Source organism: Bufo gargarizans, chromosome 2, assembly GCF_014858855.1.
Source record: "Bufo gargarizans isolate SCDJY-AF-19 chromosome 2, ASM1485885v1, whole genome shotgun sequence".
In the NCBI taxonomy this organism is placed as follows: domain Eukaryota; kingdom Metazoa; phylum Chordata; class Amphibia; order Anura; family Bufonidae; genus Bufo; species Bufo gargarizans.
In genome coordinates, this window is record NC_058081.1 from 102822354 (window position 1) to 102838491 (window position 16138).

At 40.1% G+C, this 16138-nt stretch overlaps 1 protein-coding gene across 1 annotated transcript in view; it reads left to right on the forward strand.

Annotated features, from left to right (window-relative positions):
• Positions 1-16138, forward strand: part of BLM (BLM RecQ like helicase) — an 84897-nt gene that overhangs the window by 21548 nt on the left and 47211 nt on the right. The window contains exons 8-10 of the mRNA XM_044279334.1: positions 1533-1721; positions 5750-5868; positions 8737-8850. Coding sequence (XP_044135269.1) covers positions 1533-1721; positions 5750-5868; positions 8737-8850 — 422 coding nt within the window. The remainder of the gene's footprint in view (positions 1-1532; positions 1722-5749; positions 5869-8736; positions 8851-16138) is intronic.

The window sequence follows — 16138 nt, forward strand, 5'->3', positions numbered from 1 at the left end:
GGCGAGAGAAACCTGAGGCATTCCCCTCAGTGCTAGTCCTGGGAGGAAACCAGGATGCAGGGGGTGAGCGGAACCTATGAGGGGAGACCCTAGGCTGCTATTGGACTCTGCTTCCTGCCTCGGTCTATATCAGGTGGCAAAGGACTCCCAGGGGGGCGGATGCTGCCGCATGAGAGCAGGGATTTCTGTCCTGGAGTGACCCTAGGACACAGAAGAGGAGCAGGACCTAGTTGAGACAACCCTAGATCGATTACTGGACCTGGTGTCTGAGCATGAACGTACCCCGTTGGCAGAGGCGGCTGCAATTTGGCAAGCAAGTGGTCCACTAACTCCACCATGGATTTGGGAGGGCAGGGCTAGATTCCCTATGGCTTGGGACAGGGAAGGGGTGCACGCAGAAGGGGGGGCCTGAGGGAGATGATAGAAGAACCGCTGGAAAACGGGGGCCCTCCGGAGAAAGAAAAACAGGTGGGGGGGCCTCCTGTGGGAAAGCGATGCACGGGGAGGGGATAAACTGGGTAAAAGGAGCACCTGGGACCAAGGTACAGGCCGGAGAAAAATGCTAATGGTAAATTGGAAGGAGAGGCCGAGGATGCGCCTAAAACCAGGATGGTGAGGAGTGGGTGGCCAGGGAGAGTAAAAAAGGGGGACGGGGGAAACAAAAGACCACCGAAAAATATGGAATCCCATCCCGTGGCCAGGAAGGGGGGCTAATCCGGGGTACCACATAGGGGAAGGACACAGGGGGAAAATACTTACCGTCCGGCGTCTTCAAGGGCGCCCCTTCAGCAAACTCGCACTTGCATGGGATTGCCGGCATGCCACTGCGGATGCGAGGTACTCAAAGTACGCGCCCGCAGAGGGTGCAACTAAAGTGGTTATCTATGATAAAGCCCCATCCTGCAGCAGACCGAGACCTGCAGACGAAAAGAAAAAGGAATAAAATAATTAAAAAAGCAGCAAGACCTGCAAAAAAACAGCAGGTCATGTCTGCCTCCTACAGACACTAGACAAAAACTGATTAGCCTAGTTTTGTGGAGAGGCTATGGCCCACCTGGGCGGAGCCAACCTTTTTCATATCTCGTGTCGCCTCCTAGTGGTAGCTGGCAGTGATGAGCGAACTTCTGTTTTAAGTTCGGCGTCTAAAGTTCGGCTTCCGGTTAGCGGAGAATCCCGATATGGATTCCGAATACCGTTGTGGTCCGTGGTAGCTGAATCAATAATGGCCGATTATTGATTCCGCTACCACGGACCACAACGGAATTCGGAATCCATATCGGGATTCTCCGCTAACCCGAACCCGAACTTTAGACGCCGAACTTAAAACAGAAGTTCGCTCATCACTAGTAGCTGGGTGTGTATACCCATGGTGCTGTGTCCCCCAATGACCTTAACGAGAAATGTAATTTTCCTGTTTAAGATATTTTGATGGATTCTTCTACATTTGTCTGACTCATTTGCTCATCTTCATTTCTTTCTTATTTTTTAACATTATGTGATGTGGAAAATTGACCCACTCTTATGTCTCTCAGATTCTTTCATAAAGCCACCAATAGAGAACCCAGCTCATGAGCGATTTCGGGGCTTCACCTTTCCCCACTCGAAAGAAATGATGAAGATATTCCATAAGAAATTTGGGTTGCACCGCTTTCGAACTAACCAGCTGGAAGCCATCAATGCCTCCTTATGTGGAGAGGATTGCTTCATTCTAATGCCTACGGGTAAGTCTTATCGCCACACCCAAAATCGTGCGAACTGCTAAAAAAATATCTCCTATGTGGTGAACGCCGTAACAGGAAAAAAAAAAAAAATTGCAATTTGCTTTTTTTTTTTTTTTTGTCACCATGTCACAAAAATTAGGATTGGACTGTTCTATTATGGTCCAAACGTTCCATAAAATGTGGAATGCATGCCGCTTTTTTGGCGTTTTATTTTTTTCACGTGGTATCAAGTATCGCAGTACTTTTTTATGGTACGGAAATAGTCAAAATTTTGGTATCGTGACAACCCTAGGTAAGTCTTTTAATTATTTTTTTTATTATACCATAATTATATATATTTTAAATTTGGTGACTAAATTTTTCAGGTTAGGAGCGACTTTCTAGACTTTTATTTATTAAAACTTTTTTGAAAAATCATTTTCTTTTCACTTCACACATACTTACTACTTTGTGTTGGTCTACCACATAAAATCCCAATAAAATTAAATTTAAAGGGAGTCTGTCACAAGTTTTCATGTTTTGGACTGCTTATATAGCGTTCTTGTACACGCACACAATTATAACAGTACCTTTCTTGTTTTTGTCCCATCTAGTAAGGCCTTATGCACACAACCGTATGTATTTTGCGGTCCGCAAAGAATATGGATGACATCCGTGTGCATTCTGTATTTTGCATTTTTTTTTGCGGAAAAACTGAACTGACACGGGATGAAAAAAATGCCTTGGCCCGGCGGGCTTGGCAGACGAGAACTGAAGAGTATGATGCAAGATCATTATGGGGCGGGCCAGCGGGGCCAGAGAATACAATGGGGGAGGGGTTAGCCGTGTAGATCGCTGAGAGACCTGGGCACTTCAAGCCAGAACACTGCCCCTCATTTGCATAACTTTACAACCTCATTTTTTTTCAGCCTTACTAGATAGGACAAAAACAACAAAGGTACTGTTATAAACTGCCCCTTGCTTATGTGATATTGAATCTGGGCAACTTGCCTAGCAAATAATATTTAGTTGGAGAGCACCAAAACCTTAAATCCTGGATAATTATTGTATCGTGCAAATCAAAATTAGTCGCACAGAGGGCATTACCATTTAACCCTTAGAGGACACGCGCCGTACATGACTTAAAGGAACAGAGCCGTACATGTACAGCACTGTGATCGGGCGGGTGCAGGGAATGCGCCCGCCCGATCCACCGCAGGGGTCTGGCAGTCACTGATAGCCGGACCCCTGCTGCATGCCGGCACATTAACCCTTGATGTGCCGCGGTCAGTGCTAACCGCGGCACATTTCGATATCCTCGCGGGAATCGGAGCTGCCATCGGGTCCCTGTGCTGCTGTGACGGGGACCTGATGGCATGGAAGGCAGCGCAATGCCTTCCTTAGGCATCGGGGCTGCCTACCGGGGGAGAGCCTGTGAGATCCAGCCCCCTGGATCTCACAGGCAGGAAGCTGTATGTGTAATACATACTGTATTACACTTACAGCCAATGCATTCCAATACAGAAGTATTGGAATGCATTGTAAAGGGGATCAGACCTCCAAAAGTTGAAGTCCCAGAGTGGGACAAAAAGAATCAACTGAAGAAAAAAAAAAAAAAAAAAGTTTTCCCCCCAAAAAATTTATTTATTTTTTTACTTGAAACTTTAAAAGTATCCTTTTGCCAAAATAGGAGAAAAAAGAAAAGTACACATATTGGGTATCGCCGCATCCGTATCGACCGGCTCTATAAAACTAACACATGACTTAACCCCTCAGATGAACACCCTAAAAAAAAGCCAAATAAACCATTTTTTGGTCACCTTACATCACTAAAAGTGCAACACCAAGCGATCAAAAATGCGTATACCCCCCAAAATAGTACCAATCTAACAGTCACCTCATCGCTACCGAAGACAATCGGCCAAAAGAAAACAAAAAATGATGGTTTTAAAAATGCTCTTAAAAGTGTACGTATTGGGTATTGCCGCGTCTGTAACGACCTGCTCTATAAAAATACCACATGACCTAACCCCTCAGGTAAATACCGTAAAAAAATTAATTTTGCTCACCCTACATTACAGAAAGTGTAATAGCAAGCAATCAAAAAAGTCATATACACCCTATAATAGTACCACTCTAACCGTCACCTCATGCCGAAAAAAATGAGCCCCTGCACAGTCGCCCAAAAAATAAATAAAACTACGGCTTTCAGAATGTGGAGACACTAAAAAATCATTTTCTTCAAAAAAGCTTTATGTAAAACTAAAACAAACAACCAAAAAAATAGTCCTATTTGGTATTGTCGCGTCCGTGACAACCTGCTCTATAAAAATACCACATGATCTTACCTGTCAGATGAATGTTGCAAATAACAAAAAATAAAACAGTGGCAAAACAGCTATTTCATGTTACCTTGCCTCACAAAAAGTGTAATATAGAGCAACCAAAAATCATATGTACCCTAATATAGTACCAACAAAACTGCCACCTTATCCCTTTAGTTTCCAAAATGGGGTCACTTTTTTTTGGAGTTTCTACTCTAGGGGTGCATCAGGGGGGCTTTAAATGGGACATGGTGTCAAAAAACGAGCAAAATCTGTCTTCAAAAACCGTATGGCGTTCCTTTCCATCTGCGCTCTGCTGTGTTCCAGTACAGCAGTTTACGACCACATGTGGGGTGTTTTCTGTAAACTACAGAATCGGGGCCATAAATATTGAGTTTTGTTTGGCTGTTAACCCTTGCTTTGTAACTGGGAAAAAAGGGATTAAAATGGAAAATCTGCCAAAAGAGATGAAATTTCAGAATTTCACTTTATTTTTCATCAATTCTTGTGGAACACCTAAAGGGTTAACAAAGTTTGTCAAATCAGTTTTTAATACATTGAGGGGTGTAGTTTCTAAAATTGGGTCACTTTTTTGGAGTTTCTACTCTAGGTGTACATCAGGGGGTCTTCAAATGTGACATGGCAGCTTAAAATTATCCCAGTGAAATCTGCCCTCCAAAAACCATGTGGCGTTCCTTTCCTTCTGCGCCCTGCCGTGTGCCCGTACAGCAGTTTACGACCACATATGGGGTGTTTCTGTAAACTACAGAATCGGAGAAATAAATATTGAGTTTTGTTTGGCTGTTAACCCTTGCTTTGTAGCTGGAAAAAAATGGATTCAAATGGAATTTCTGCCCCAAAAAGGTGACATTTTGAAATGTTATCTCTATTTTCCACTAATTCTTGTGGAACACCTAAAGGGTTAACAAAGTTTGTAAAATCAGTTTTGAATACCTTGAGGGGTGTGGTTTCTAAAATGGGGTAATTTTTGTGTGGTTTCTATTATGTAAGCCTCACAAAGTGACTTCAGACCTGAACTGCACCTGAAAAAGTGGGTTTTTGGAATTTTCAGAAAAATTTCAAGATTTGCTTCTAAACTTCTAAGCCTGCTAACATCCCCAAATAATAAAATGGCATTCCCAAAATGATCCAAACATGAAGTAGACATATGGGGAATGTAAAGTAATTCATATTTTCGGAGGTATTACTAACATAAAAGTAGAGAAATAGAAATAGGATCCGGTTGTATTATCTTTAACATAGCCAAGACGGATCCGTTGTGAACTCCATTGAAAGTCAATGGAGGACGGATCCATCCTCATTGACTTGCATTGTGGGTCATGATTGGTCTGTCCCAGGACAGAAGGCAAACCGTAGCATGCTGCGGTTTTCTCTTCGGGATGAGAACGGAACGGAATCCATTTTGGAGCACTCTGTTCTGTTCAGTTACATTTTGTCCCCATTGACAATGAATGAGGACAAAAAGGAAGCTTTTTTTCCCCGGTATTGAGACCCTATGACTGATCTCAATACCGGAAAATAGAAACTCTAGTGTGAAAGTAGCCTAAGAGGCTCAGATTTGGGGTGAAAATTAGCTCATATATCTGAGCCTCTAAGTCGGTTTTTATGAAAAGTAGTTGGAGAACAACATGGAAAGTAACTGACATTATTTAAGCTTTAGGTAATGAGGTTGTAAGTTGATATATAATCTGAATTTTTTTTCAGGTGGCGGGAAGAGTTTGTGTTACCAGCTGCCGGGCTGCGTGTCCCCTGGTGTCTCCATTGTCATCTCTCCCCTCCGTTCCCTGATAGTTGACCAGGTCCAGAAGCTTACCACTCTAGATGTAAGAATTTTAATATATTTAATCCCATCTGTGTGTCTGTGACTAAGAGGATCAGTGTAATATGCTAATACAGGTGTACTAATGGCTAGAGTTGCATCCACTTAAGTGATCTGGTGTATCACATGATCTCTGTCAAGTGTAGGAGTCATGATCCTTTTCAGAGCTGGCAGACAGGGATCAGGTGATACAACTTATGAAGAAGGTGCATCACATGCTTTCTTTCCAGACCCCCATGTTTGCCACTTTGGTGGTCTTTAGTGGATGCAGTTACACTTGTTACATATTTTATTGCATCACACCTATGCTCTAAGAAAAATGAAATTTAACTTTGAAGAGTTTGCAGATGTAATCATCGATTTTTATGACATTACATTGGAAAATATATCATGAGAGTAATATTGAAATCAGCTTTGCAGGAGGTTGCAAGTCTTTTTGCGGTTTTATAAAAAGTGCAACTCCTTAAAGAAGGGTTTCTGTCCCCAGAATTAACCCTATTAAACTGCGATGTGCTAATGTCAGCAGATCCTAACTCTCCTATTCTTATGCTTATGGTTGCCCCGTTTACTGCACAATTTTAACTTTGATATGCAAATTTGCTCCTGCTTCTAGAAGTTCTCCCACCTCATGTCACGCCCTGCTGTCCTTGATTGACAGGGCCAGGCAGCGTTCGTCTCCTCCTGCCAGCCCTGTGTGCTGGGTAAACGGCACTGCGCAGGTGCGAGATTTATCCAGCACACAGGGTCGGCAGGTGGAGATTAACGCTGGCCTGTCAATCAAGGACGGCAGGGCGTGCCTTGAGGTGGGAGATGGAGTCTCTAGGAGCATGGAGCGACACTCCCCCTGCTCCTAGAGCCTAATTTGCATATCCTCAAAGTTAAAATTGTGCAGTAACTGGGGCATCCATAAGCATAAGATTAGGAGAGTTGGGGTCTGCTGACATTAGCAAATCGCTAATGTCAACCAGTTTAATAGGGTTAATTCTGGTGACAGAAACCCTTTAACATGGCTAACTCTGTTCACTTTTACACCCACCTCTCAAAACTGGACAAAGTGGTGTGAAATATGAATAAAGTCGCAAAATGTTTGCACAAGTAACCCCAAAAAGTCACAAAACGCCTAGTTTTCTTTTAAAATATATGGTTCCCCCTAGGTTTCCTTGTTCCATATAATATAACTGGATGGTACAGTCCAAGCTCCTCAGTGATTTTTACACTGCGATTTATTGCACACTGTGTGTTATCGGTGCAAATGTTAACCTATGGAGACAGCTGAAATCACGTGTGCATGTGCTGTTGTGTAGCTTGTGTGGTTGCATGTGATTTCTTACACACCATAGGTTAATATTAGTAGTGGTGACATGCAGTATCAGTCTGTTCTCTAAAATCATGGCATGTAAAAGCACTGTGAGCCCCCAAATGCTCATCTTGAGCAGCAGAATAGTCTAAGAGCATACTGAGACAGCTGGTTGTCCATGTTGAAAAAGGCAGCTGCTGATTAAGGTTCCATTCACACCAGTGTGTTTTGTGGATCCGCAAAACACAGACATCGGCGATGTGCAGTCCGCAAAATGCGGAACGCACATCGCCGGCACTTAATAGAAAATGCCTATTCTTGTCCGCAATTGCGGACAATAGGACATGTTCTATTTTTTTCGGGATCGGAATTGTGGACGCGGAAGTGCGGATCCGCAATTCCGGATCCGGGTAGCACATCATGCTGCCCCATAGAGATGAATGGGCGGAACGAAATTGTGGACGTGTGAATGGACCCTAAAAGGAAATCCTGTGGCAAAAATGTGAGGCCTCAGATTTCACTGTGAATTGGCACTGCCATGGATCCACATGCTGGCTTTAATGGCGCTAACCACAGTTTGGCTACCTGCTACAGTTACCACCTTAAAGGCGATCCAATTTTTTTTTGGTCGTGTTATTTTTGCATTGTACTCTTTTTGAGCCAAAAATTATTTTTTCATTTGGTCTTTATTTAAAAAAATGTAGACCTTTTTCTCTGTATAGCTTTAATATTGCTGTCTGTTTTCACTCAGTACTGTCAGGCAGCTCAGCTGACGGCTCCTGATCTCTGACCTCCTAAACACTCATTGTAGCTCAATTATCTTACTGATAAGAATGTGGCTTAAATAGGCATTTTTATGACCTTTTAGTAATTAAGAGATAAGGTTTATTAGATGTCTAAGGAAGTACCATTCACACAGCTAGACAGTTAACCCTTTGTGACATAACTGCTCAATATTTTTAATAAAGACCAACTGAAAAAATTATTTGTACCTCCAAAATAAGTTAAATGCATTCAAAACAAATTGTGTACAAAGCCTTTAAGAGTTGACATGATGCTTTTGTGGGACACAGATTTTAAGTCTGCACATGGAATTATCCAAGCCATATGCGCTACATCATAGATCCCCACTGGAGACATTATACATGGAGTTTAACATGGAACACAAGCTAAAATCCATGCTAGAAGTTATCATCTAAACATACCCTCACCTGGCCATACTCGGTGATCATTTTCAGTCAGCATACTTCGGTGGTATTGCTACCCAAATGCCGTTTAATGAGCTGCAGTACCAGACACTACCCATCGACTGATGTGGCAGTGTGTGTCTGATGATGCTTCCCAGCAATGGGCAGGGCCACAGGTACCTCGCAGACAATTGTCACCCTCTGTTGAAATCAAATGCCTGTTCAATTGAGTTGTGTGTCATATGAGTAGCAACGAATGCATCTAATGTCTGTGGCTTACTTGTAAATAGGATATTCAGATTCTTTTCATTTGAAACTGCAGAATGGTAAAGACACACACGGCCCTGATTTAATTTAATCATATTAACTGTTAGTTGGTTCTATCTAGATTCCAGCCACGTATCTTACTGGAGATAAGACTGATGCAGAAGCTTCCAGTATTTACTTGCAGCTCTCCAAAAAAGATCCAATTATAAAGCTGCTGTATGTTACCCCAGAGAAGGTAAGTATATGCCAGTAAATAGATATGGCAATACAGTAGAATAACTTTTTGTTTTTAGTATTATTTATAACAGTTTAATGGGTTTAGTATCAAATGCATAATCAGTATCTGATCTGGAGGGTTCCAACACCCAGAATCACCACTAAAGAGCCTAGTGAGCGTTTCTGGCCTCTTCACAGCTCACCAAGTACAGCGCTGTACATTTTATAGTTGCTGCTCTTGGTACTGCAGCTCAGGTCCATCCTCTTGAATGTGACTGAGCTGCACATAGGCCATGTGACCGATGGATGTCATATCAGTGGCCTAGTAAGACGGCTGATAAGTGTCACGGTCCCTTAGGTGACTGATGTTAGGAGAGCACGGAGATCACTTTATTCAGTGTTGATAGGGTTAATGCTCACTTCCCTTGATAGTCAGAAGGGTGGGGTCAGGCTATGTGGTAGATGGCTTCATTTGGGTTTGGCTGAGCTGGTGCGAGTTTGTCTCTGGTGGTCCTGCTCGTCCGTCTCTACAGAAGTTAAGTGTCGCGTTTGTGTTTGTTATATTCCCTGTTTGTATCTGGGCCTGAGACAGAGACTTCCATTTGTCTATCTGGGGAGGAATAGGTTGTCTTTGGTCCTAACCTTTTCCAGGGCCTCATAGGGATATAAAGGCCTAGGTATCCTGCTTATGAATAGTCCTACCTTCAGGGTCTATTCATATTGATAGGTCACCTCCTAAACAACCCTAATCCAGGCCCTAACTACCTGTTTCTTCCCTAGTTTCCAGGCCCAGTTACTATTCCCCTTCCCTCCTGTATTCAGTGTGGAGCCCCCCCCCCCCACACTGATCGTGACAGATATTGATGACCTGTCCTGAGGATAGGCAATCATTGTTAAACTCCCTGAAAACCCCTTTAATAGCAGATGAATAAGGCTGTTTTCACATCTGCAAGGTTGCAGCACATTTGCTGGAAAAAAAAAGGTGCAGCATGCAGCACGTTCTGCTCCCATAAAACAATGGGCATTTTGGCAGATCCTGATATGCCTCATTACAAATCAGTGGGTGTTCGTCATGTGATGGACATCTCACATTTTAATTCAGTTATTCTAATCCTATTACGGGACAGAGGAGTAATATTCCTAATGCAGATGTGAACTTATTAGTGGTGTAAACTTAGACTAAACAGCCTAAGAATGCTACAGATTTATCGCTCAGCATCAGCCACTGTAATAAATCTGGCGCAGTTTAAGGCCTCATGCACACGACCGTTGTGTTCCGTTCCGCAAAATGGGGTTCCGTTGTTCAGTGATTTGTTTCCGTGTGTCTTCCTTTATTTTTGGAGGACCACCAGACCTAAAGGAATGTAAAAAAAAGTCTGATAGGTTTGCCATACAAATGATAGGAAAGTAAATTAACACAATGATACATGCAAATGCAGCGTTAATATAAAGCATTACAAGCTTAACAATACATGTGAGTGGAATTAACTTGTCACATTATAACCAAGCTATTATTAGGTTAGGATATCAAAGTAGGAACATAAGTTATATATATTACCTCTGTTAAGAGAGAACCTCATGATATCAGGATGGGCATGTCTAATCCTAGACATAAATATGGAATGCTAAATGCATTCCACCCCCCTCTAACCAACTACACTTCACATGACTTCAGGCATGGGCAAATCCATTCAAGGATATAACGTAGAAGAGATAACTGTATCCTTCTACCCCATCCTGGACTATTTTCACACATATAACTTTGGTAAGAATATTAAGGAAAATAACAGGGATCTAGGATCTTTGCTAGATCATATCTTAAATGGGAAGGACTTGAAATAGGTCTTTCCTGTTAGAATCCATCACTTAGCTTGGCAAAGAATGTTATTTATTTATATATATATATGCATATATGCAACCTTTAATGCTTTGCTAGATTATGAGTCTTGATTCTTCTGCAGGTAGAATGAAGTCTCACAATATCCTAAGACTACATCTCAATATGGAGATGATCGATTAATTTAATTATTTATTTATTTGCCAATCTAGATGGTATAATTTCACCCACAATATCAAATCAGTCTTAATAAAATGAAATATCATTTTCTGTGTCTCTTACCAAGTCCTAGTAGAAATCTCACTTCTGCTCCTAGGAAAGCTGGGTGGTCCATTATAGCGCATCTCACCATGGATTTCATCTTGATAGACCCCTCTAAAGAGCTAACTTCTCTTTCCTCTCTTTCTCCTCTCCTCTTTCTTGTGTGTGTGTGTGTGTGTGTGTGTGTGTGTGTTCATCTCTCTTCTGTGTATGGTTTATGATCACAAACTTATCAGTTAGACACACCTTCCTAGTTTGGAACTTTCCTATTATTGTCGGATGGGAGTGACCATTGATAAAAAATGTGACATCATAGCCTTACCCAGAATGCACTTTTGTTACTGTTGTAATGTCACCTACTGATACCTAGGTGGCACTGCTGTATAAGCTATTTGCATCATAGTATAAAGGGTTAACTTATGTAAGTCTGAAAAAAATGTATTCTATACATTTGACCTTAAAAGCTTTAATTCAAAGCTATAGGGATTAATTCTGACACTTGTAGCAATTAGAGACAGACCTCTAGGCGTCTCTCTGAATGTTTCTCACACTGTTGATTTATGGATCAGAAATAACTTGAATGGCCTTGTTTTCTCACAGAGATATCAGTACCTCCTGTCATACCAAAGATGTGAATAATTGTTACAAAACACACATCTTCAGACACTCTTTTAGAGACGAATATTCTCCTAATGAGAAATATATATAATATACTGGATACATGTCTTCATAACATATAACAATATAATATATATTATATGTCCTACTGATTGTCTTATGCTAAGGACTAAGGCTCATTAAATGAATACATGAATATTATATATTTTGCTTCATTAATAAATTCCTAATTGTATAGGTAATTATCACCAGCTGCATAGAGCTCATCTTTATCTCCCGTCATAAATTTAAAAGTAGACAAGGAGTCCTCTTCTCAGACTGGTACCTTCATGAGAAGAATAACACTAAAGAGTAGAAACCTTTGTGCGACCTTACTTTGTCCTACTCAAGACATACAAAATTGTAAATATAGTCGAGCATGGCTCTTAAAGGCAATGAACATTCATCTTGACTAGAATGAATTGGATATCAATGCATTTACCTATGAAAAGGCACAACAAATCCCCCCTTTTCAGCATATTCAATTTCGTTATTAGAAGGTTGAATAGGCTGAAATGCAATAAAGGGCTAAATGCTCCAAATCATTATGGATTGGGGAACACAGGTTTTACCTTGGAATAAATGTATCACAATTTTGTGTGTACTTTTACGACACAAACTAACTCACAAACTTTATGATTAGTTTAACTACAAGTAGGTTACTTTCCTTGTATTAGTGATAAACGTGTTGGTTCTTAGAACGCATATTATACAATTGTTTTGATTTTTTTTTTCTTTTATGACCACTGTAGATAGAAAGAAATTTCGGTCATTTTCTGGACTTTCTGGAAATGTGTCTCTAGTTAAGATTTTTCTTTGGTCCTCTAACTTAATAACATTGCTGCTAAAATGAAAAACTCTAAGTAATCGCTTCCTGGCTTGTTAGCAACTTGGCAACTCGATTTAGCCAGCGGTGCTGGCATCATATCTTCATGTCTGCGATCTCGGATACTTGTCATGTTGCATTGGTGTGATATACTTTTGCAGCGGCTGTCGAATCTCCTGGGGCTCTGCCCACTTGTCCCTCCTGGATACATCTGTGTTAGCTCCGACTAGACGTCTCTTGCGTCACGGATAGCCTTGACCTCAGGTTCTCTTGGTTCCGGATACAAAGACTTTTAGGATTCCGTCATCTTTCCTTCCATCAACACGTGATCCCATCTTGGGCCATCATCTAAGCTTAAGAAAACAGACAGTATGAGCAACAAATCAGCAAAAACCTTATCAAACATATACCTGCCTATTTTAGGCCTTTGACTTATGCCATACTTTAGCCAGCAGCTAGTTGAGGACTTTTATGTTTATTTTTTTTATCCAAAGAAAAACAAACTACAGGGTACCATGAATAGATATAACTATATTCTTCCTCTGCTAGACTAATACAGCCTTAGGTGTTGTGCCTATTTAGGATAATAACCCAATCAATACTTTGAGACTACCTTGAAACAGAGTAATATATATGCGTCCCTATATCTGCATGGAATACAGTGACGACAAGTTAGTCACAATTGAAAGACAAACAATATGGTTAGTATAACTGTTCAGTATCTTTTCAGTCATACAATACCACCACCAATCATATGAAATTTATGAAGTGTCTCCATCTTCAAATTTTAGATTTTTTCAATCTCCGTTCAGCTCTTGGCGTTTTTATCACTGAAATAAAACTCTACACAAACATCATGTTAATGATCTGTGGAAAAATTTGATTAGTAATCAATATCATTTATCATTTATTGACTTGCTATAATTAATAATTTAATGAAGCAGTTTGTTTTGTTTAGTGGACATTTCTATCTCAGTAAAGTATTAAACAACTTTTCCTTTTGCTCTTTATTCACTTCATGAGATAAAGAATTTACATTCAATGAAGTTGGGAGAATCTTACTCTTCCTTTCTATTAGCCTGACTTAAGAAATCAGCTCGCAGCGCAGCTCTGCGACCTCTGACCTTTTCACTGGCATGTATCTTCTTCCCTCCCATCTTTAAGATGGTGGGCAAATTTTGGGACATACAGCATCTGCAAGAAAACTGATTATATACATGACACAGCTCTGTGACCCCTGGGAGTATACTGTGGTCTGCTGTTACTGCAAACTACTCCTCACCCCTCCCTTAGGAGACTTTTTAAGGCAATTAGGGTTAGTTTAACAGAGCTATTTAAATATAGTTTTGCGCTTTTTACTACTAAAACAAATTAACAGGTTTAGGTGCTCTGCTTAAAAAATTCACAAACAAAAATCTGAAACCATTAATCAGAGATAGATAAAAACATGTGCCTCCTTGGGGGATTATCATATCTGCGGCAATTATATATTGTACATTAGGATCCTATAAGACAGCATGGTTACGTCAACATCACTAACCTGTTTAGAACTGTTCCCTTATAGATTCTATTTATCAATAACATTGGGTCAGACTTTATGTATAAAGTTCCTCTATTATCCTGTAATGCCCTGAGCTACTAAACTCAACCTCCCTGTATATGGGGGTAAATCTCCAACTATGGGAGTTAACTGGCCAGGAATTAATAGGAAGGTTCCCGAGTCAAACAAAGGACTTGAACCGGACCCTGTACCGCCTAGGCTAATGAGGCCTATATCTGTTCCCTATCTTGGGACAATTTAGGATTAATTTCTGGCGATACAAAAACATCAATTGTGTTTAGCATAGACAAACAACTCTTGAGTTGAGTTACATGTCATGCATTGGTTGCATTCGTGTAATAACACTTTACTGCAACAACTCTTCTGCAGTTCTGGTATGGGCTTAACCCCTTCAGTACCAGGACAGTAATAATGACTATGTATAGACCACGCCCTTCTAAGGGTTGTAAACATGACCTGGCTGTAGCATTCTAATGCCAGCAACAATATACATGACAATTTATCATTTAATATGTCATCTTATCAATCAAAATCTCGCTGCGGCTTCCATTTATGTCGGGGGTAATAATTCAATTAAGAATTATTAATTATGGTCATAAAAATAATTAACCATTAAAAAAATTAAATTTATAAAATTTGTCATAAATTATTAAAATCATGACCTGGTGAATTGTAGACAAACTAATTGATACATTTCACATCTGAGTCCGACTATTTCCTCAGATAAATAAGTTCTTTTGACGTGAGATGACGTTAATGATAAACATGTAGTTCTGCATTATACAATAATACACAGGTTTATAAAAAAATATGCAGATTTATTGGTTACAAGGTTATAAACATATATAAGTAAATAAACACAATGATACATGCAAATGAATATATAAAGCATTACAAGCTTAACAATACATGTGAGTGGAAATAACTTGTCACATTATAACCAAGCTATTATTAGGTTAGGATATCAAAGTAGGAACATAAGTTATATATATTACCTCTGTTAAGAGAAAACCTCATGATATCAGGATGGGCATGTCTAATCCTAGACATCAATATGGAATGCTAAATACATTCCACCCCCTTCTAACCAACTACACATCACATGACTTCAGGCATGGGCAAATCCATTCAAGGATATAACGTAGAAGAGATAACTGTATCCTTCCACCCCATCCTGGACTATTTTCACACATATAACTTTGGTAAGAATATTAAGACAAATAACAGGGATCTAGGATCTTTGCTAGATCAGATTAAATGGGAAGGACTTGAAATAGGTCTTTCCTGTGGGAATCCATCACTTAGCTTGGCGAAGAATGATATATATATATATATATATATATATATATATATATATATATATATATATATATATATATATATATATTTATATATATTTATATTATATTTTTTTATATAAGCAACCATTAATGCTTGATTCTTCTGCAGGTAGAATGAAGTCTCACAATATCCGAAGACTACATCTCAATATGGAGATGATCAATTAATTTAATTATTTATTTATTCGCCAATCTAGATGGTATAATTTCACCCACACTATCAAATCAGTCTTAATAAAATGAAATATCATTTTCTGTGTCTCTTACCAAGTCCTAGTAGAAATCTCACTTCTGCTCCTAGGAAAGCTGGGTGGTCCATCATAGCGCATCTCACCATGGCTTTCATCTTGATAGACCCCTCTAAAGAGCTTAACTTCTTTCCTCTTTCTCCTCTCCTCTTTCTTGTGTGTGTGTGTGTGTGTGTGTTTGTCTCCCTTCTGTGTATGGTTTATGATCACAAACTTATCAGTTAGACCAGTGTTTCCCAACCAGTGTGCCTCCAGCTGTTGCAAAACTACAACTCCCAGCATGCCTGGACAGCCTTTGGCTGTGCGGACATGCTGGGAGTTGTAGTTTTGCAACAGCTGGAGGCTCACTGGTTGGGAAACACTGAGTTAGACACACCTTCCTAGTTTGGAACTTTCCAATCATTGTCGGATGGGCGTGACCATTGATAAAAAAAAAAAAGTGACATTATAGCCTTACCCAGAATGCACTTTTGTTACTGTTGTAATATCACCTATTGATACCTAGGTGGCACTACTGTATAAGCTATTTGCATCATAGTATAGACTTATGCAAGTCTGGGATTAATTCTGACACTTG